The 22740-nt window shown below is 51.1% G+C and overlaps 1 protein-coding gene across 6 annotated transcripts in view; it reads left to right on the top strand.

Annotated features, from left to right (window-relative positions):
• The window catches only part of SMG6 (SMG6 nonsense mediated mRNA decay factor), a 157527-nt gene that overhangs the window by 56620 nt on the left and 78167 nt on the right, over positions 1–22740 (top strand). For all 6 annotated transcript variants that reach the window (XM_075904436.2, XM_075904437.2, XM_075904442.2 and 3 more), the window contains exon 10: positions 1647–1792. In XM_075904436.2, coding sequence (XP_075760551.2) covers positions 1647–1792 — 146 coding nt within the window. The remainder of the gene's footprint in view (positions 1–1646; positions 1793–22740) is intronic.

Below are 22740 nucleotides of genomic sequence, written 5' to 3'. Positions count from 1 at the left end.
ATAAAGTTTGCAGATGACACCAAAATTGGGGGAGAGGTGAACATTGAATAGGGCAGGGCACTATTTCAGAGAGACCTGGGTTGCTTGGTAAGCTGGACACAGGCATACAGTGTGCATTGTAATATGACTAAGTGGAAGTGTGCATGTCTAGGAATAAAGAACGTGAGCTGCACTTACAGGCTGGGGGACTTTGGGAAGCAGTGACTGAAATGATTTTGGAGCAGCAGTGGATAGTCAGCTGAACATGAGCTTCCCATGTGAAGTTTAGGCCAAAAGGGCTAATGCGATGGAGAAGAGGGGTTATTTTACCTCCTGTGTTTGGCACTGACGTGACTGCTGGTGGAACGCTGTGTCCAATGCTGGTGCCCGCAGTTCAAGAAGATTGTTGATAAATTGGACAGGTGTCAGAGAAGAACCTTGAGAATGATTAAAAAGATTAGAAAAAAATGTAGTGTTGGACCCAAGATGCTCAATCTGTTTAGTTCAACAAAAAGGCTAAGGGGTGATTTGTTAGTCTGCAAGTGCCTCCAGGAGGAATAAATATTTACCAATGTGCTCTTCAGTCTAGCAGAGAAAGGTCTAACCTGATCCAGTGTCTGGGAGCTGAAGCTAGAGAAAGTGAGACTAGAAATAAAGTGTAAATATGTAAAGGTTCGAGTAATTAACCAGTGGAACAACTGACCAAGGGGTATGTTGGATTCTCCATCCCTGGCAATCTTTAAATCCAGATGGAATGTTTTTCTAAAGGAGTTGCCTAGGAATTATTGTGGGGAGGCACTCTGGCCTGTAATTAGATGGTCACAGTAGCCTTGGAATCGGTGAAAATGCCCTCTGGTAGACATCCCCTGAAAAAGCAGAGAAGAAACAGTCCTGATTTGCTTGAACAGAACCTGGGTAAATGTGTCTGTCCCACATACCTGTCTGCTCTTAGTTTGTGAATCTTTTGGAGGCAGGAATCTGTCTTACTCAGGACTGTAAAATTGCTAGCACACTTTTGGGGCTATACAAAGAGTGATACCAAATGAAGAGCATCATGAATGTATCAGGTTTCCCTGGATAAAGGTGTCTGTAACCGCCAAGGCGTTTGGCGTTGACAGGACGCCTTTCTCAAAGCTGTGGCGTTGCATCTGGTGGCTGGTTCCTTTTGATGAGTGATAGTAGCTGTGTGTTTCAGGAAACAGCCGGGGTTTTGACACTGGCTTTCAGACAGTGACTACCAGCACCTAAATGAGACTGATTGTTAATCTGCAGGGGACCCCATTTCTCTCCTGTGGCCAGTTGGGGCTCTCACAGATAAGATCCAGCACTGGATTGTGTGACTTGCCCTCACTGACTGCCATATAACTGTGGTGCTGGGATCAGCACTGGGAGCACTTTCCTCATCGGGAAGTGGCTCTGACAAACATTGACAAAGTCAATTGCCCCCTGACTCCATGAGTGTGGGTCAGGCTGACACCTCCACTCAGTCTGCCAGCTCCAGCACTCTATAGCCTGCTGCTCCTCTGCAGCCGATGGGTGAGGTGGCTACCCCAGAGCTGGGAGGGTCTCCTTCTGTCCCCCTCCTGAAATGAATGCATTGTGCTGCTACCTCGCTGTGCCCTGAGGCCTTGGTGCAAGCATTACAGCTGTTCCCTTTCTGACTGCAGGATGGAGTCGTTCCCTGCGGTGGCAGAGGAAGTCCTGAGGAAGTTCCAGGTGCTGCTGCAGCACAGCCCCGCGCCCATTGGAAGCACCCGAATGCTGCAACTTATGGCTATCAACATGTTTGCAGTGTACAACTCCCAGCCCAAAGGTACCGGGCCTTGTCCAGGAGGGCGGGGATGGGGGGCTAGGGAGCTTTGCCCTGCTCTGAGTGAACAGTGATGAAATCCATATTGATGGAGAAGAGTAGGGGAAGATTCCTGAACAAGCAGAGCTGCCCTTGAATGCCGGGGATGTGGAAGAAAGTAGAAAGAGGGCCTGAGATGCCAGGATCCCAGGGCCTCTCCCCAGAAAGCGCCACTCCTGTTCTGGGTGGGGGAAAAGCTTAGAGGTGTCTTCCTGGAGTCAAGCAGAAGAGGGCTGTGGCGGAGGAGGGTGTATGATCCATTACACCTCATGCAGAGCCTGTCAGCATGCTTTCCCAGCACCTGTTCCTAGCTCCACTGGGAGCCTCACGCTGGTGCTTAGAGGTAGAGCTCTTGGAGGGCATTGTGACTTAACGGAAGGGCCAGGAAAGGAGGCTCACCCTGGACAGAGCCAGCTGGGAAACAAAGCAGGGGTTTCCAGATGGGGCATCATAGTTTCTCTTCTTGTGCCTGCTCCATTCACTCTTGGGCTAGGTGTGTTCGCGCCTCTGTGTTTGTAGCCTTGAGCCTATTGAACAAGTGGCTGTCCCCGAACCCAGGGTGGGCACCTTTCCTGTAGCGCTCGACAGAGAATTCCAAGTGCAGCTAGTGGCTAGTTCTTCCCCACATGCCTGTTTGTTTGCAGCCATGTGGAATGAGAGTGGGGCAGGACTTGAGCGCCCAGGGCAGGATGAGTCCGCGTTTAAAGCTGCTTGATACTTACACTTGGAAGGGGTGAGACCTCTTTTGCTCCATGGTGCATTGCAGTAATAGCCAGAGTTCTGGTTCTTCCAGACCGACTGAGACATGATACCTGCCCCAAAGAGCTTGTGATTTCCGTTTTTCCTCTGCTAGCAGCTGGCTCCTTGCAGAGCCAGACTAAATGATTGGGGGGACAAGACGAGCTGACTGGATGAATTGGTGGGCTGGTGAATTAGAAACCACTCTCCTTCCCATTGTGTCCCCGCCTGCTTCACAGCATCTTCCTGCCTCAAGGAGGGACTGCCCCTTGGGAGTCCCAAGAGCTGCTGCTGGATGCCAGCTAACTAGAGTGTTTCTCTTTCCCAGCTCCAGAGTGCTTTACAGACATGAGCAAACACCTGGGAGCAGGCCAGTGTCCTTATCCCTGTGCTACAGATGCAGGGACAGGGGCACAGAGTAGGAAAGGCACCTGGCCAGGGTCATGTTGCGAGGCAGAGCTGGGACCAGATCCCAGGTGTCTTATCTCCTAGTCTTGCACTCAGACCACCAGCTGCTGCAGCCCCGGTTCCAAGGGATACAGGCAAAGGAGAAGGAGCTTAGGCCGTCTCGTCACTTGGTGTATGAAATAAGCCCAAATGTTTAAGGATCCCTTGCTCCTAAGTGAATTGGCGGCTGCTGCACCCAGCCTTTGGTTTAAGTAGGGGGCTGCCCCTTTCCTGCTAGGGGTTCGTGAGGTGCCTGTGAATTGGAGGGTGCTGCATTTCCCACCTGACAGACAGTGGTGGGAAATCCGTGCCCTGGCCGCTTCCCCTTTCCCCCGTACCTCTCACGCACTGGGTCAGCGGTTTTTTCTCACAACCCAGTTGAAGACCATTGCTGATGCCTGCGACCCAGCAGAATTTGATCTTTTGACTGGAATGCGGGCAGTGAGGGGGGGCTTAGGGCTGATGCATGAGATTGGGGTGCAGGCTGACTTCCAGCAGCACTCGGTCGCCAGCGCTGCAGGCTTGCTAAGGCAGGTTTCCTGCTTGTCCTGGCATCACAGATCATGCCCCAGAAACGGCCAGCCACAGATTCAGTTCCTTTGCGGAGGTGTGTAAGCCAGGAACCAGCAACAGGAGAGGGGAGCTGGATCACTGGGGCCCTTCCCCTAGACTGGCCACTTCCGGAGTGCAGCACAGTCCTGCTACAGCAAAGAGACCCAGTGCTTGACTTTCTGGGACTCAGTACTGGATTGGGACCTGCACTTTGATAACCATGGCACTGGAGTCCCATACTTTCTTCTCCTCCACTTCCCTCCCAGCACTTTCCGATGCGCAAGTTGCTTGATTTGCGCTCTGTCCCCTCCTTCCCAGAACTGGAACGGTGTGAATCAGCTGATTGTGGCTGTCCAAGTTCTGGCAAGGTGCAAATCAGGAGATTCACATGCTCTGATGGTGCCAGGATGAACAGGGAGGAGCGGGGTTCTGGTGCCCCAGCGTGCGACAGAGGTGTGTGTGGGGTGGGCAGCCATGGGGACCATGGGGCTGCATTCGGAGCACTGAGGTGAAGGTGAGCCGCTCACAATTTGTGTTTGCCCATCACTGCACTCAGCACTAGGGATGTAAAAATAACTGGTGAACCAGTAAGCATTGCCTTACCAGCCTGCTTACTGGGGCTAACTGGTGCCCAGCCGACCAGAGCAGTCTCCCGTCCACTGCACCCCACAGGCAGGTGGCTGCTCAACAGAGGATTCTTCAGCCCAGGTTAAATTTGTAGTTTAACCAGTTAGCAATGTACACAGGGTTTTGCGTCCCTGCTCAGCACTGTTAGAGGTTTATCAGGGGTTTTGTGCTTATCTGTCATGTATGAGCCCCCGAGACACTGCTGATCACATTCCTGGGTGGAAATACTGTTGTCAAAGTGAGCTTGTTCCCAGTCCAAATATCCCTAACACCTGCTGAATGCTGGCAAAGTCCCATGTGAGTTTGGAGCAAAGTCTGTGGTAGTGAGAGGTACTAAGATCCGGACACTGAGGAAAAGCAAAGGGCCTGAGATTTTAAATGTGTGCAAGAGCATTTGCTGCATTGTTGCCAAGTGCCCAGTGCAGAGCTGAGGCGCTGGCTCCACGCCCTGGTGTGTGGGTTGCTGTGGGCAGAGGGCTGAGTGAAGCTTACTGCAGTGATGGCTGGTGGGAAGATGCATGTTTCCATTTCCCAGCGTATGAGTCACCTTCTGTGTGTTGCACTTGACGGACAGCGGCAAGAGGGGGTGTTGTGGTGATCAGCCTCTGTGTGTATTTGGGAGGCTGCAAGGCCTGAAACCTTTCCCTAACCAGCAGCAGTCCATTCACTGAAGGGCTGGCAGATCATGGGTGATTCCATTCAGCAGCCTCTCCATGCTGGGCAGTGCAAGTGTAGCAGTGCTGTCCCCTGCACACGCCTGCATGTTTGGGCTCTGTCCAGGGGCAGTCTGGCTGGTCTCTGCTCAGAGCAGGGGTTATTCAGTCTCTAGGGCAGTGGGGGAACTCTGCATTGCCTTGGGGCTCTTGCTGTGGAGTGCACCTGCTGCCCATTAGGGATGTTAAGATGAGTTTATTTTGGTAAACAAACCGGACATCAGACAGACATCTTCACAAGGAAAAACCTGTCAGTTTGCATTTCAACCTATCTGGACATAGTCTTAGTGACCTTACTGCATGCATCTTACTTCAAAGAGACTTTTACACCAGATTACAGAAAGAAACTTCAGAACTTTCATTCGTGCTTAAATTTGACACTTTACGAATGCGCCTTAACAAAGATGCTAATTACCTTACACATTATAAAGACAGCTTCCCCACTTATCACCCCTGATTAGCCATTCATTGACTTATAAACAGCTATTCCCTCCCTCTCTCTCCCTTGCCCCACCTTCTGTTCTAAATCTGATTTGTCAGTTTAATAATGTGTTCACTTTTTTCATTGTATTCCTTTGGTATATATGGTCATGCCATTTCTCTTTCAGAATATGAGCTGAGGAAATGGGTCTGGCCCCCGAAAGCTCATCACCTATTAAACCATCTTGTTAGTCTTTAAAGTGCTCCATAGTTTTTCCTTTTGTTTTGGTAAATGAGTAACTGCTGAAATTTTCAGTGGTTACATGTTTACATTTGGAGGGGTGATGGCTCTGTGGGAGCTGCTATGTGCTGGGGGCCGGTACTCTTGGGGAGTTGGCTTAAAAGCTAGCTCTCTGTGCCCACTGCCTCCCTCCCCTGCCCAGCTGCTGCCTCTGTGTCAGAGGCAACAGCAAAGGTGGGGAGAGCCTGCTTAAAAGCCAGCTCCCTACAAGCACTGGCTCCCACCTGCCTCCCCTCCCCCTGCCCTGTGCTGCCTCTGAGGCAGCAGCGCATTGCGGGAGGGGAAGGACTGCGTGTAACCGTGAAGGCTAACCAATGAGTCCAGGCTCATTGGTTAACTGTTTACAGTCACATCCCTTCTGCCCATAGAGTGAGTTGGCTCATGAGCCTTCCCTTTGCTCCGGTTGATTTCCAGGCCTTTAAGACCCATGTCTGTACTAGAAAATCTTTCAAAACGTCCCTGCCAGGAGCTGCCACTTACTCTCAATTAAATCTGCTTTCAGTACGGATAGTCTGTGTGGCTCCTCTCCATTCAGGCTCCCATCTCTGCTCAGACTGAGTGCTGAACTGCTGCTAGCAAAGGTTGGGATCTTGTGCAGAATCTCTCTCGCGTAGATCAGGGTGGTGGCCCGGGGACTGATGTCAGGCTCTCTCTCCCTGTGAGAACGGGACTGGTTCTATTGCTTTTATACCCAGGATATCACTTGACTCCTGGTGGAACCAAGAATCCCACTCAGGATCTTTTCTCCTTGCTTTTGAATGTGAAATGGAGCACCTATTAACCAGTGATCCAGCCCATCAGACATCCACGCGGAAGAGGTGTTAGGAAGGGTCTGTTTGCCAAAGCTGCTGCCTCGTATCAAAGCTGTGGTGAAGGAATTCAGTAGTGCTATGGCAGACCCTGGACTGGATGGGTGCAGGGATAGCAGCTGAGGGAATCTGAGGCTACAGTTTGTGCAGTTGCTGGCCCTGTCCAGTGTAAGTTGTCAGTGTCTGCAGAAACCTTTTTGGGGTGGCCATATTCAGCAGTTTGGTAGCCATCTGCACATGTGACTCACAAGGAAGTTTAGCTGCCTTTATCCAAACCACAGACACTCCCAAGAATTTTAATTTTTCTAATTCTGTAATTTTGGGAAATACAACTCTGGTTTCTGAAAGGGCTAATTGAAGCCGTGCTTGCAGCAGGGGCATGTTGGTTGGGAGAGAAACCCCCTCCCAGCCCATCTGTGCCCAATTTACTCCAATCTGGCCTCTCTGGGGCTTTCTCTCTCTCTCTCTCTCTCTCTCTTTAATAATTTGTTTTATAATTCCTGGAATCAAACCCATCTTAGACACACTGTTTTATTTTACTGTGTTATTGGATTATACTTCCTATAAATCACTGGATGTTATTCATGGGCCACCACCGGAATAACTTCCCGTCTCCTCCGATGGGCCTACATCCCATGCCGACGCTCACCGCCCCGGAGCTCGCCAGAGGGCACCCTGGACATGCTGCCTGGAAACCCCAGCGCATTTGCCTGACTCTGGGTGTGAGGCATCAGGCTGCAGCACCTGACTGCCTTCTGGCACTCTGTCCTATTCATTTGTTCTCTGGGGCTTGGGAGGAACTTGGACTGAAAGGCAGGGAGGGGCTGCCATCGGGGGACATCTCCTGGGGCTTGGCTTAGAGCCGCGGCTGGGGACTGCTGGCTGGGCAGGTGCTTTGGGCTTGGGAATGGGAAGACCAGCTGGTCTTTAATCAAAAGAGAGTCAGTGAATTGTGACGACCAGCCTGTGTCACCTGCTGACCATTAAGGGGTCTTGCCGTGTGGATGGCAGTTGCACCATCACGGTGGCCTTGAGCAAGGGAACAGGTTAATTGGGGCAGCTTATAGGAAATCAGTCCCTAAGATAGAATCACTTGGTTGGTGTCTAGGGCTTGGCTCACATGGGCCAAACTCTGGGCCCAAAGCTCCTCCTTCCCCCATTGGCAAAATAGGGCCTGGAGGGCAAAAGGACTGGTGTGGCCATGAACGGGGTGAGTGCAGGCTGAGGAGAGAGTCCCCACTCTATACACCATGAGACTGTCTCTGGGGGCCATCCTTGCACATCTGCAGCCACTGCTGTGCACACCTGGAACGCTGCGCCTCTTGTAAAGGAACAGGCTAATGCCTAGCAGAGCTGTCTGGCGCAGACTTCCTCTGCACCTATCCTGTCAGGCCACTGGTAGACAGGACCGGATAAAGAAGTTTCTGTAGTAGTGCAAAGTATCTGTGCCCCAATGTGTGTGCAAGACCCTCCCGCTCCTTCACCAGGTGCATGTTGAGTATCTGCCCACTGCTGGAGAAGGAGGCATCACTCATGGAATTCTCAGCCAAATTCTTATATACTTAGTCTGTTACCGGCTCCCCTGCCCTCAGAATTATAGAATCATAGAGTACTAGGACTGGAAGGGACCTCGAGAGGTCATCGACTCCAGTCCCCTGCCCTCACAGCAGGACCCAGCACCATCTAGACCAATGTTTCTCAACTTTTTTTGCTCATGGCCCCCTTCTGAGCCTCTTCCTCTGTGGCCCCCCTCATAGCCGCTGTTAGTTGGAAAAGAAGGTACATAATTTACCTTATGTTCCGTTTTTCCATGTGGCCCCCTAGAGGTAGGGTGTGGCCCCTGGGGAGCCATATGGCCCACCATTGAGAACCACTGGTCTAGACCATCCCTGGCAGGTGTCTGTCTAACCTGCTCTTAATGTCTCCAGAGATGGAGATTCCACAACCCCCCTAGGCAATTTATTCCAGTGTTTAACCCCCCTTGACTCTTAAGAATTTTTTCCTAATGTCCAACCTAAACCTCCCTGGCTGCAGTTTAAGCCTGTTGCTTCTTGTCCTAGGCCCATCAGAGGCCAAGGAGAACAAGTTTTCTTCCTTCTCCTTGTGACACCCCTGCATGAGCATACAGTATGCTTCACTTTAATGACCACAGTGACCAGATGCTCGGACTTGAGCGCTAGACCCGTGAGCCCTTAAAATAGCCCTTGATATGTTGGAAAGGCAAGCAGTGTCCGCCCTGGGCGGCAGAGCTGGGCCCATCTCTGAGTGTCTCTTCAGCACTCGCTTGGTTTCCCGCGCGGATCCGACTTCGCTTGATGGGCTATCTGCAGCATCGGAAAAAAGGGTCAGCCGGAAATATTTGCTGCTCATCTAGTGCAGCCGCATCTCAATGGCTTCTCGTGAGGCTCTAACCACATCGTGTATTGGAGCACACACAAGGTGCTGGGAGCTGAGCCCTAGGGGGTCCCGTGCATTCGAGCTGGTTTAAAAATAAAACCCTGCTGTGGACAGCAGCCTTGGTTTGGTGGAGTTTTAAAATTAGGTTTAAAACGAGGCTTAATGAAACCTCAGGCTCCAGTTAGCAGAAGCAGCGGTGTGATCGCCCTGGCCGGGAAGTGGAGCTCAGCCTTTCTCCTAATTCGCCCTCCCTGTGGTAAAGCTCGGCTGGCCCATTCTCCGTGCTCTCCAGAGTAGCGCACCTGGCGCAAGGGGAAGACCAGAGAGAGGTTCTGTCTGGCAGGCTGGACTTGCTGAGGCTGGAAGCCAGCTTGGATACATCTCTGAGTGTTTTACCCATAGCTGGGTCTCCTAGCATGATAGGGTGTGAGAACCTCTAGAATAGGCTGGTGTTGTATCCCTTTAAGGCTGACTGAGTGTTACTGCTCTTAGTATGTGCTGGGGGTGGGTCTGAAATGACACTCCCAGAGCTCTGCTTTGCGGAAGACAGTCGTTAATACTCCCCACTTCTCCCTGTGCATGGACCAGGGGCTGAAAACCCAGAGCGTAGGACAGGAATGTCCCAGACTTGTGGCATAGCCCAAAGGAGGAAGAGGGCTGGTTTGCAAGAGTCCAGTCCGTTTGGGACTGCCGTCCCTACCTACAGCTGCGCTGAGCTTGCAGTGCAGGTGGGGCTGGGAAGAGCATGCACTGATGGGCACCTGGGGATTGCTGCTTTCATGTGGGTTTAGGGTCTATCCTCTGCATCTAGCAGCTCCTGCCATGGACCCAAGATCCTACTGCACTAAGCATGGTCCCTGCCTCAGGGAACTTACAATCTGAGTAGTGCCTTAGCCTTTGTACACCCCTGCTTTGTGCTGTTCCCTTGAGGAGAAAATGTACACCTGCTGCACCCCCGCCACTTCCATGAGCCGGGCCCCTTCTGCTCAGGAGAAGCCCGCTATTCCAGAACTGGAGTACTGCAGTCCAGGCGAGAGGGCGTTGTCCAGTCTGTGAGAAGGAAAGGTCTCTGCACCCTTCTCCCGCTGTGCTGAAGCCCATGTGAAAGTGGGGCTGGCCTGAGTGGAAGGGCTGGCAGACTGTTAGGGTTTGCCTGCTCTCAAGTGGCTGTGAGGGTGGGGTTTGATTGAGAGGATGCTAGGCGCTCCTTCCCTTTCAGGGCGGGAAACCTATTCCTCTCGGCCACTAGATACTTCGGTAAAGCTCAGGTTAGCTGCAGTGGTCCTAAGATGCTTTCTGAAGAAACCTCTCCTGAGCACTTGTGGCTGGTGGCAGCAATATTTAGAGCAAAGTCTTCCTTTGCTTATTCCCCTCTATTTCCTGTTTAAAAGGCAGATTGTCACATATCTGGGGATTTATTTACCGTAATTGGAATTATTCTCATGGCTTCTGGCTTCCACCCTCTGATGCAAGACTACACAGTGTAGCGTGTCCAGAAAGCCATGTGACTTTTCCCTCTTGCCACCAGTGCCAGCAGGAGGAGATGTAAGCAACATACTGCAGGGAATTTCCATTTGCAGTTCAGGTTTCTGAAATCTAGACTTTGGCTTGAGAAGCAGTGCAAGGAGCAGGACTTTGTGGAGGGGGGAGAGGTTTCCAATGTGTGCCGAGTGCCTGCCGCTGTGTCAGATTCTCCAGCTGGAGTGGGGCTGTACAGCAAAGGTCCTTATTAGGGGAGCTCTGGGGGGGGCTCTTGTCAGGCCTTCCTGAGATGTAGGCACTTCCAGCCCTTGCTCGGGGGAGAGGGCGAGACCTAGATCTCATTGCAGGGCAGCCGGCAGCGGGAAGCGGTCTGTATTCGCAGGCCAGGCTCTGGTGCCTGAGCATGCAGGTTAGGACACATCCTGTGGCACTTGGGATCCTTTATGAGCACTTTGGTGCTGTTGTGTGACGCTGAGCCCAGACTAGGCGTGGGAAGTGCCTGGTGAGCACTTCAGAGACCCGGGGGGGGGGGGGGGGGGGCATGCCCTGGAGATGAGTGGTGATCAGGACCGCAGTTATGCAGTGCGGGGAGCAGGGGAGTGCTTGTGTTGGCCGAGTGAGGATGTGGAAGGGGATGCCGGGCTTGTTTGCCCCCTGACAGGAAACCCTCTCTTGGCTGTGCGTGATTTCCTCCTGAGGCTGTGGAACACTGAGCTAATTGCTGTGCTTTCAGTTCATGCCGTGGTGGAGAACATTGTATAACTGAGCTTGTTACGAGGCTTTGCAATGTGGTAATGACCTTTAGGAAGCTTGCCAGGCTGCTCGGTAAGGCCTGCCAGTGTTAAGCCAGGAAAGCCCCATGCCCTGTGTCACTGCCCTGCGCAGGCTCGAGACCAGCATCCCAGCTCTGAGTGTACCTTGCCCAGTGTCCTGGGGGCTGGAGGGCAGAAGAACCAAATGGCTCTCTGTTCTGTCTCCTCTCTTGGTGCATTCCCGGGGCCTGCCTGCAGAGTGTGGGACTGCTCGTAGGGCTGTGGGGGCAATGCATGGGGATGTATTCAGGGCTTCTGGCCTGCCTGCAACCAAGGTGGGTAAGTAAGCACAGCCAGCCTATAGCCACCCATATATTTCAGGGATCCATGTCTCTGTGGGTATGTCTATACTACCCCCCGAGTTTGAACTAGGGGGGTATAATGTAGTCATATGGCGTTGCAAACGAAGCCTGGGATTTGAATTTCCCGGGCTTCATTTGCATAAAACCGGCCGGCGCCATTTTTAAATGCCGGCTAGGTCGGACCCCGTGCCACGCGGCTACACGCGGCACGGACTAGCTAGTTCGGATTAGGCTTCCTAATCCGAACTAGCTGTACACCTCGTTCCACGAGGCTGTACGTTCCACGAGGCATACAGCTAGTTCGGATAGGAAACCTAATCCGAACTAGCTAGTCCGTGCTGCATGTAGCTGCGCGGCACGGGGTCCGACCTAGCCGGCATTTAAAAATGGCGCCGGCTGGCTTTATGCAAATGAAGCCCGGGAAATTAAAATCCCGGGCTTCATTTGCAACTCCGTATGACTACATTACCCCCCCTAGTTCGAACTAGGGGGGTAGTGTAGACATACCCTGAGAGGGAAAGTGGCTCCTTCAGCAAGCTTAGGCCAACAAGGAGGCTCTTGCCTATCTGGTCTCTCTTGGGGGGAGGCCATCTGGACCCATGCATGCTGATGCATTTGGCCTTGTGGCAGACCAGTGTTGGATCTGCCTGTGCTGGTTCTGTCTACACTGGTTGCAGAGTCATGTTCCACACGGGCTGGTTCCTGGCATTTGTGGTTAAGGTGACCTAGGGAAAGGCAGTGAGTGTCAGAGAAAGAGGGTAGGTGACTCTCCCAATGGTAATGCTATGGCTAAAGCAGCCCACGTGTGCACTTCTTGCTGACCCCACTCTAGCTTCTGCACTGCCTGCCAGGTCCTTTGTCCATCATTCTCCCGGAGCTTTGGATTGGGCCTCAGTGTGTGCCAGCCGGGTTCCAGAGCCCTTTGCCCTAAGAGCCATGCTGTGTGTGGGATGGGGAAGGAGCCCTTACTGCCATGCAAACCTGGGTGGTTTTCTGGCTGTTCTCACACACCTGGGAGTTGCAGCTCTGCAGTGAGATTTTGTTGTAACCTTGCTCAGACACCTCCTCAGCGGGCTCTCCCAGCGTATGCCTCTCTGCAGGCTCCTGGTGCATCTCTGCCTGCGCTCGAATGGAGACAGGAAGGCTTGCGTAAGCAGAGCCTGCTCTCCAGATAATGGCACCAACACAAAGTGGGCTCCTGCTGCCAAATGTACACAGGGAACAGCATAAACCCTTCAGAGTGAATCCTAGAGAGCCAAGGTCTGATCAGACTGCTCAGTTGGTGCTGGGAGCAGGCCTCGCCCTTCTCTGGGGCCCCATGTCCAAGGTCCATGTCGGCAAGGAGAAGAATTCTGCCACATGTGCTTGTGTCTTTAAAAGTAGGCAAAGCGGAAGTGTTGCTCTCAGCCCATCTGCACTCGGGGCTGCGCGCAGAGCTAGACGCACTGCAGCTGGTGCGAGGCCCTGGCAGTGCGAGGAGCTGCTGTCTGTTGGGGTTTAGTGCTGTCTACGTTGAAACATGGCTGGGAGGGGGTTCGTGGCACAGTGCCAGGCCCTGTTAGCCTGCCCTTCTCTTTCCTTTCTCCTCCTTCTCCCCCCCACTCCATGCTTTAAAGTCACATTTCCAGGCCAGACATAGAATTAATCTCTGGGCACTTCACATTGCTGGCAACACAAAGCAGGATGTGGGATCTTTTTTTCTCTCTCTCTGCGTCTTGGCTGACTTTTTTACCTCTCGAAGAATTTGGAAGGGCCGTGAGATTCCCCCCCCTTTCAGCTCCCCCCTTTCCTCAGTGCCGTGCAGTTTTTCAGCAGGCTGATCACCCTGCTGTGGCTTCACCCTAATAGATTTCATATGTTGATGCAGTTGACATCAGTATCAAACTATTTTACATGTGATCTGGTGTATTTCCTGAGGAAATCTGCAAGATATTTATTAAGAACTAATAAAATAAACCTCTCCATGCGCTTTTAGGTAGTTTTCAATTTTTCATGTCTCTCTCGTTTCCTTTTATCAATGAGTTTCTATTTTCTCCCTCCTCTCTGACGATTGCAAAAGGAAACAAAAATAAATGCTTTAAACCATTCCTGAATGGACCCTGAAAATATTTCTGCAGTGATGTATCAGCAAAGTTGTATTTTTAGTGAAGTATTGTCAAAACCAAAAATATCCTGCTGTAGTGCATCCTTTTTATAGGGTGTCTGTGTGTGTGTTTTGAGCATTGTTCAGGCTTGCTTCAGAACCTGCCTTTCTACTACTGTAGCTTTGCCTCCTATCACAGCTGGAGTCCATTAAATCTTCGAAATTAAAGTAATCCTGGTTAAGAAAGAAAAATTAATCAATCTAGCAGAGCTGCATTTTCCCCACTGAGCCTGGATACCTGAATGGCAGCACTGGCTTGAAAGACTCCAGCGAACCAAGAATGTGTGGGTTGGGAGTATGCTGTGGTCCAGTGGTTTTGCTGCTGTGTTCTAGTACCAAAGTGAGCTTGCACGCTACAGAAGGCAGCAGTTTCCCTTTCTTGGTGCGTTCTGGAACATCCAAACCAGTGGGGTCTGGCTGTGGGCTGTAGTCACCTGATGGGCTCCTGCTCAGGGTTCGTTCCATGGGAATCCTTTGGGGGCTTGGTACAATGGAGAGCAAATGTGTAACTGACTAGAGATTGTAGCCTAGTTTTCCTAATGTCAACGTCATACGTTCCAAGGAGTTTTCTGTATGTGCTTTTTGGGCATCTAATCCTGTGTTCTTCATTGAGCTGTCCCCTAATGGAAAGAGCAGAAGGTCAGAGTTGAGCTGAGCAATTACCCCCAGCTTCCAGCTCCCACCCAACATCCAATGTACAGGCTGGCCTGACCTAGAGAGAATCTATTACCCAGTCTGTAATCAATGCTTTAAGCTGAGCTCCAGTGTCGGTTCAGCCTGAGAATTAATTCTGGCTACTGCCATCTCCAAGACGCAATGTCTGCTTGTAAGCGTCTCCAGGCACCCTGTGCACTCTGAATTCTGGGTGCCACCAGTGGCAGGTGCTATAACCAAGGCCAGCAGAAATCAGGGAGACCACAGCAAATATCGTGCGTGATGCTAGTCCTGGGCCCCCGTTCAGGAGCTGGTGTCCCTCAAACTCCAGTGAGGGCAGCAGGACCTGTTTGCCTGGCAACCTGTCTCGGAGTCACTTGTCTCATCTACTCATGGGCGCTTAGCATTACTGTCTGCTGCTGTCTGGAGATCTGCAGTGCTCAGTTTCCTGTAGAGCAGTTTGGTGAAAGCAGGAATTAGGGCTTATAAAATGTATTTTATTAGCAAGAAGTGTTGGTGGGTAATCGGCCACAATTTGAACCCAGCCAGATTGGAGATTAAAAGATCTCTGGGATTTTTGATTAACCAGAACAGCCGGGGTAGCTCCTTTCCCAAGCAGGGGGGCAGCAGGCTGCCATCGCCTGCGCTGTACCCGTCCTTGAGGGTGTTTGATGCTGGCATTGGAAGAAAGGAAACCTTGTTTTCCAAGAACTCTGCTCTCTCTCAGCTTGATAAGCATTTAAAATAAAAGCTGCACAATTGGAATTGGCAGAGCATCCTCATTCTTTTGTCTGTCTGTTTATTTTTTTCCCCTCATCCCTCGACATGTGTGCTACAGCCCATGGTTGCTACACCCCGCAGAACTGCAGGCTCACACCAAGCTCTGCCCACCCCCACCCTGGCTCTTTGAAGCCTGGCTCAGCAGCAGAGCTCTGGTCTGCAGACCCCAAGTTCCATTTCTGGTCCCAGTGTCACTTCTCAGGGTGTGGCTCTGGGCTGGGACCCTGGCTGCCTCGCGGCCTGCTAGGGCACTTGGTTATTGCGCACAACGTGCTTTCCTTTCTGCTTGGCTTTGTGCAGGAAGGCAGCACAAAGAGACTTTGGGGCAGGTTTTCTGGACCCGGCTGTGCTTGAGACCTCTCATGTTTGCAGCCGTGGGTAGAGCGCATCGAGGTTTTTTTTGTTTTGTATAACTTTTCATATTACCCATTTTATTTAGGTGAGGGGTTGGGTCTGCTGGGGGGGGCGGGCGTTGCAAAGCCAGCCCATCCAGCACTTACTCTGCATTATTGCTCCTGTCATGAGTTGGGGCAACCATGCCAAATCTGAGTGAGCTACACTGCAACCCTGTGCACCAGGGCGCAATACCTGGCCCAGGGAGCCAGGCCCAGCTCTGTGGGGCAGCGTGAGGTTTTTGTTTTATTTCATGTTGTTTCACATTTGCAAGGACCTGGAGGCTCTGCCCGTGCATTACACTGTGAAACTGGAACTGTTCTCACAACATGGTCTTCTGGGTCTGAGGCTGGGATGGCTGCAGCCTGTTTATTCATCACGGTGGCTTGTGTCCCCGATTGGTGAATGAACTGATCCAGTCAGGGAGTAAGGGAGAGGCAAGCCCCTGCACAGTATGTCATGTTAGGTTAGCAGTGCTGTGTGACTCAGAACAGGGTGTTACTTCAGTGTACTAGTCCTGCTTGGTGTAACTGAGCAGGGTGTTACTTCAGGTTAGTAGTGCTTGTTTTTGCTTGGCAGCTGGGAGTGGAACCTGGTGGAACAGTTTCCAAAAGAATATTTTTGGTTTTAAAACTGAAGGTCAGCAGTTCGCAAGTGCTATGCTTGCAGCCAACTCTGTGGTTCGCCTTGTGCCACTGGGCCAGCAGCACTGAAATCCTGATCAATTGATCTGCAACAATATGAAACCACAAATGGGGGCTGCCAGATAAAACTTCGTCTCGCCCCATTTTCCCCACCCAATGTGCCTTTCTGCCTATATCCCCTTTCTCACTGCCTGTCTCCCTCCCTCCCTGTCGGCTGTGTCTATCTTTTTCCATCTCTCTGTCTCTTTTCATAACCGTTTTTAATAATGTTTTAGTTAGTTCCAGCCTTTTCCCTCAATGGATCCCATTGGAAAATGCATTTGAAAGGAAACAGTTATACACTTCCCTTCCTTTGAAACTCTGTTGGCACCTTTTCCAGTGCAGTAAACCATACAACATGGATTTTCAAAGTTTCCAAACACAGACATGCTGGCGTTAAATATATGAAAAAATATTTTATTCGGCTGTATAGTGACTGAGAGTCTCTGAGCTGCTGGTCACAGTGAAATCAAAGCTCACGTTGGAATTACAATAGGTTTTCAAATCTCTGCAGGAAATGGAGCAACACCAGCTATAGAGGAGCTTACAGCTCTCTCTGCACCTAGCCTTTCCCAGCAGGCTATCCAGCGCAGAAAGGGACAAGGGCTCTGGTTGAGGGACGGCTCCCAGCTTTTTCCAGCAGGAGGAGGTGTTGGGAATGGTGCAGGCGCATGGCTGTAGGAAACCTCACAGTTCTGCTGGTCCCATCTGAAATAACCAGGGAAGAGGAATTTGTCACGGACCTGTAGTGTCCTATAATTCTGCTAGGAAATGGAGATTAATTCTTTTAGGTTACTGTAGGCCAGGGCGCACTCCAGAGGGGCTGAAGCAATGCTTTGGGACCTCAGGCGCCAGATGACATAGGCTGTCAGAGCTCACACTTCACACACGATGCTTTGCACAGATAGTAAAGGTCTCTGGGAACTGTGGGTTTGTATCTCGGTTTGCTCCTTCCAGGAGAGGGGACACACTGGACACCTGAGACTCCTTCCTAGCAGGTTCCTAGGTGTAACGGAAAGTTTCCTTTCAAGCTTCCAGAACAGAAGAAAACTACCTGTGCTCATCACCAGTGCAGGGATTGGCGATTTCTTCCTGCATGCCCCACACACTGCCACTTCTCATGTAAGGTGTCATTTATAATAGGGATGTGAATGGTTAACCGGTGGGGCTAGGGCAGCCGCACCATAGACAGGGGGCTGCTCCAGCCCTGAGCGCCCGCCACAGGCAAAGGGGCTTCAGCCAGGCCAGAGCAGCTCTGCTCCACGGTGGACCTGACAGGATGCACCGCAGTGGCCTTCCCACTCACCACATTTAATTGGGTAACTGGTTAAATACAACGTTTCACCCGCTAATTAATTAAACAGGATTTTACATCCCTAATGTATGAAAAGCAACTTCCAGAGCACCTGCCCTGGTGCTGTAAGTGGCTGTGCTTTGCCATAGCATTGGTGAGCCTGTGTCCTAGTGGTGGGCATGACAGTGAAGCAGGGAGAAGATCCTTGGATCCCTCTTTCTACTGACTCTGTTCTTGTCTCATTACCCCAGCACTACTACTTCACAAAGGAGTTTTCTAAGCAAGCTACTGTTAGGTGCTGTCAGAGGCGTGGCGGTCCCTGCTTCCAGGGGCTTATGGCCTGCATTGCCAGACAGCTCAAACACACCGGGAGGCCTAGAGGAGGGTTCTGTCGTGGAGCATCTTGGTTTGACATGGGTCTGTCTAGCTAGGGGGCTTGATACATTTAAAAAAACTTAAGACTGTTAAGGCTGCACAGTGGAGAATCCAGAAGTTAGGAAGCAGCGTTTTTATGGTTGGTTCACGTGGTCACGATTTTGTGCTCTTAGTGACCATTACCTTGTATGTTCAAAGCATGACTCCCCACTGGCTTTGTTTGCAGCTGAGTGCCCAGCACTTCTGAAAATCTGGCCTCCAGCATTTGAAATTGGATGCCCAGAACAAATCATTGGTGACCAGCTGTGGAAGTTGGGTCTAGGTGACTTGCCCAGCGTCACGGGAGAACTGTTATCTGACTTAACCGTGACCAGTCCTCGGCCTCGTCCAGTGTACACCTGCCAGCAAATGAGGCAGGGTCCAGCCTCCTTCACTACACAGCCCTGACTTGTCCCCAGAGAGGGTCCAGCCTGTGCACTGAGGCAGGATTCTGTGGGGGACAAGTAGTATGTGGTCATGGCGCTCTAGCCAGCGTCGTAATGCGCACGTACAATGGGACTGAATTAATGGTACACAGACAGCCCCAATCTGGATTTCCCAAGGGTTCAGGCTGGAGTTTGCTCTTTTCACAGAGTTGGTTTAGAGAAGGTAATTTTTTCAAAAATTTGTAAAAAACCAACTGAAAAATTCGATCAATGCGTAGCCATAATGAGCTCCACGTGGGTCATCAGCAGAGTGTGAGACCATTTTGCTCTCTGCCACTTGAGCTAATGAGGAACTGGTAGCACTAGACGGGTATCCCCTGTGTGGACCAGACACTGCAAGGGAATGTGTCACGTGCTAGTGGGTCTCACGACAGTGGCTGCCAGCAGAGGAGTATTAGGATGGTTCTGTTCTGGGTTTGAGGGAGCATACTTAGTTGTTACAAGTTCCTTTGCCCCTACCTCTTCCACCCTGCCCTGTTCTGTCCATCCCTTTCTGCTCCTGTCTCTCCTTATGCTAGTCAGCATCCTCTAGTCTGTCCCTGCCGCTCCCTTTCTCCTTGTCTCACTGCTGTCAAGAAAATCAACCAGTTTTTTTGTTCTCCTCCTAACTGCATGGGCACCATCACTGAGGAATTGAAAACACCAGAGTCTCCTCGCTTTCAGAGTCTGGTGCCACTGCCGTCCCTGGGAGCCACAAGATACAACTGTAGGAAGAATCCTGCTCAGATGCTGCGTGTGTGGTGCAGACAGAACCTTCCCAAAATAATGCTGCCAGCTTCCTAGACTCCTAGGGCTAGCAGAGACTTCAGGAGGTCATCGAGTCCAGCCCCCTGCCCAAAGCAGGACCAATCCCAACTAAACCATCCCGTTCTAACAGCCCTCTACCTGAGAGACAAAGGGAGGAGGGGATATCTCGTATTGAACCAACTTCTGTTGGAAAGAGAGGCAAGCCACCACGTCCTCCAGCTAGGCTCTCTTGTCATTGCATCAGCAACACTGCATACAGAGTGAGAAAGCGCTCCTACTCGCATATGAAGTGCAGTGTTCAGCGGGCTGTATCTTGATCAGATTTGGGTGAGTTTTCATGAGGTTGGCAAAAAGAACATCCCTACCCTCAGTGCGACCCTGCTCCAAAGCATGAAGGTGCTAGATCGTCCTTCTAAACTCATTCCTGGAAGTGGCTCAACATTCTTACCTGAAACTTACTGCAAAAAATCAGCCTGGAAGAGACACTTGGCAAGGAGAACGTCAGCCCCAGTGGTTAAAGTTTGGCAAAATTATAAGCAAATGAAAGCGGGGTCTTTTAATAGAAGATATTGGGCATTGCTCCCAGCACTGCTGCACGATGGCCACCGTGTCTGGGCACCAGGGGTTGGTGGCAGTGCTTTTCCTGGCAGGGAATGGCGGTGTTTAAGGCTGCATTGCAGAAGGAGACACTGAGCAAGCCTCAGAGAGGCTGGGATGCTTGGTGCCCTGGAGTGGGGAAGGAGTTCCGGGGCAATGGGGTTGACACCTCTTCAATGGGCCAGAGGGTTTGTTGCATTTGCTGGCAGTTTCTTTGCAAACTCTGACAAGCTGTTGTGCGCTGATCCCTCAGGAAGCCATAAAAAGAAGAGCAGCAAATGAGTATGTTGAAACGGAAGCTCCTCACATCACTCTGCCTCCCCATCAAAGGCTGCTCTCTGCGAATGTGCCTGTCTGCAGGCACTTTCTCTCATTAACTTCTACTCCAGGCGAGAAGCGTTCCCGAAGGCTCACACCAGAGAGGCATGCTTTGAGCAGTCAGGGCTGCTGCCAGAGACGTGCCCAGCTCCAGCACAGGGGGAAAGGGCTGCCTTTCAGTTGGGGGATTGTCCTGGTAAAATTTCACTGTGGGCTGGAATGAATCTCTTGGGAAGCCCTGTTCACACCTCCTCCCCCGCTGTAAATAACATCTGACACAATTATGGTTGGGAGCGTGCGGCTCCTGGGGGGAATGCTAGTAGCAGCTTGCTGCGCCTGCAGTGATATGTTGAGCTGCTGTGCCTGGCAGCATATCCCTTCCAAGCAAGCATGGGATTGTGCGTGCACCCTCACTAGCCTTTTGTTCCACTGGCTGCTTCTGGGGCAGCTGACCCTGTGCTAGCAGTGGTGAGAGCTCTGGGTAGCCGCTGGCCCAGCTGCTGACATTTGATCCACATGGTCCCGGAACTCAGTATAGAGCAGGTCTAATGAACATGGTGGTTGATTTGCTGGTCCCTGGTCTGCACTAGTGCTCCCATAGGTGACGCTGCCGTGGTGGGAAATTTCCTGAGCATTGCCTGTGTGGATGAAGCCTAGGTGCCTTCAGTCTTGTGCATGCTTTGGAGCAGATGTGCTTGCAGCTGGCATTGCCTGGTGCCCTTGTGCAGACAGGCGATTTTAAAAGTCAAGCCACACAATGACCCAAGCTGCAACTAGCACTGTGGGTGGCAATGTCTGCCTTGTTTCAAGGCTTTGCTGCGAGGGTACTGATTTAAAGCAAGCAATTTAAATCATGATTTCAATCACCAAGTGGAAAGCCTTGATTTAAATAATTGATTTAAATAGAAAAAAATATTTGAACCTCACTTATTTTCTAAAGAGAAGTGCATTCTCATTTATTGATGTGACCGTTAAAAGTGTTGATTTACAGCTCAGTGGAGCCTCTGCTCTACGGTTAGTGGTGTGCACTATGTGTATGCAGTGGTGTAAGCAATTAGACAGGTTAATCTTTCAGATTCTTATGAGCGGTACGTCTTTAGAATATTAGAAAATGGTGACTGATGGGGGAAGTCCTAAATGTTCATCATTTGAAACCTGGCCCAGTCAGAACTCCAGTGGGGAGAAGCTATAAACCAGGAGGAGACTGCCCCGGTGAGCTCCGTGGATAATCCTAATGAGATACATGACAGTGTCTTGTGGAGTCAGGGGCTGGGTCCCAACACATGGGATGACGTGACCAGTCTGTTGCACTCAGTAGCACAACCCGTGGGATCCCTGTGGGATCAAGACCTTACTATAATACATGCCCTTTTGTGCCATATTTATAAAGCCTGGCTTCAAAAGTCAGGTTTGTCCCAATTCTTTCTTTATACAGAAAATTGCTTCTAATGCAGAGGTTTTGGTAGTGTCTTATGGATTTGCATATTTATTTTTTATTGAAAATGTTCTGAGTATAAGAAGTGTAGGTCTTAACATAATTTGTATTCAATTCCGATTCATTTTAAGACATTTTATTTTTAAAAAGAAAAGCATTTTAATAGTATAAACAAATCTGATTAATTATTTTTAGCTTGTTGTTTTATCCCTGTGCTTTGCCAGGGCTGTTGAGTGAAGACCTAGAGACTGCCTCTGCCCACAGGACTCTTGTGGGCTGTGCTGGCGACCCAGGCAGAGGGAGCCCTGCAGGTGGAAGTGGCTGAAGTCCATGTTTTGACTGATGGGTCTTTTCAGGAAATTTCTGAGAATAACATTTTCTAAAACCGGCTGCTTCTTCCCACAGATATTTCCTGGAAAAGGCTGGAGTTAATTTTAAACCAGTGTCCTTTTCCTTTTTCAGGGGGAAGTGCTCTCTGCTTGCCCTCCAGGCAAGCGTCAGTTCCTTCTTTCTGGGATTGGAGGGCTGCCTGTAGTGATGCAGGGAACAGAGCAGAGCCTGCGGGAGCAGCTGCCCTCCTGGGGTAGCCTATGGAGTTGTTGTGTGCCCTAAGGAAAAACTTCCTGGCTATGGCTCTGCCTCCCCCAGGAGACGGGATAGATGTGTTTTCTCTGTTGCGTTCCTGGGTGCACTGCTTCTGATCAGTCCTCAAAGCACAATCTGCTTTTCACTGACTCCGTGTGTCCTCCTTCACCCTGGAGCTCTGCTGTCCAGCTTGGGCTCAGCTGGTTGACACCCTTCAGAGTGAATTCCAACCCTGAGGGCAGCAGGAATGGGCTGTCCTGGGTTAGCAGAGCCCTCTGTGGCAGTGAGAGTACACGGGAAGGCTTGCAGCTCTGTGTGGGAATAGGTCATTAACTTTTATACTTTCCCCGTAAACCATTGACCCTTTTTATGATGTCATGAGGGATTCCTTAATTTTGCAGCTGCTTCCTGGTTACGTCAGAGAAGAGCCTCCTGTCCTGAAGCCCAGTGCTGCACTCCACAATGGCTGGAAACAAATGAAGTGTTGAATATCTAATGGCTTCCACAGGGAGAGCTGCTTGATCCTCCCCAGGCCCCCGGCATTCCTCACCTCACAGGCCTTCCTTCCTCCCTCCCGGAGACAGCAGAGAGCAAAGCTGGTTGGGAGCTCCTGAAAGGCTGTGGCTGTCCTGAGCGCATGTACCAAGGATGCTGCCCTCCTATGTTGTGCATCAGCCCGCTGTCTGCTGGGTCTGTCCATCCTCCCACCTCTCGGGCCGAGGAAGGCTAGAGTTAGAGTAGCCAGGAGCTCTCCCCATAGTAGGAAGTCCTGGCCCATTCCCTTCAGTGCCCCCTTCTGGGGAAGCTGAGGCTGCAGCAGTTG

This window comes from Pelodiscus sinensis, chromosome 21 (assembly GCF_052426305.1).
Source record: "Pelodiscus sinensis isolate ZL-2025 chromosome 21, ASM5242630v1, whole genome shotgun sequence".
Taxonomy (NCBI): Eukaryota; Metazoa; Chordata; order Testudines; family Trionychidae; genus Pelodiscus; species Pelodiscus sinensis.
The sequence above is the reverse complement of the archived record's forward strand: the minus strand, read 5'-3'. Positions and strand labels throughout refer to the sequence as shown.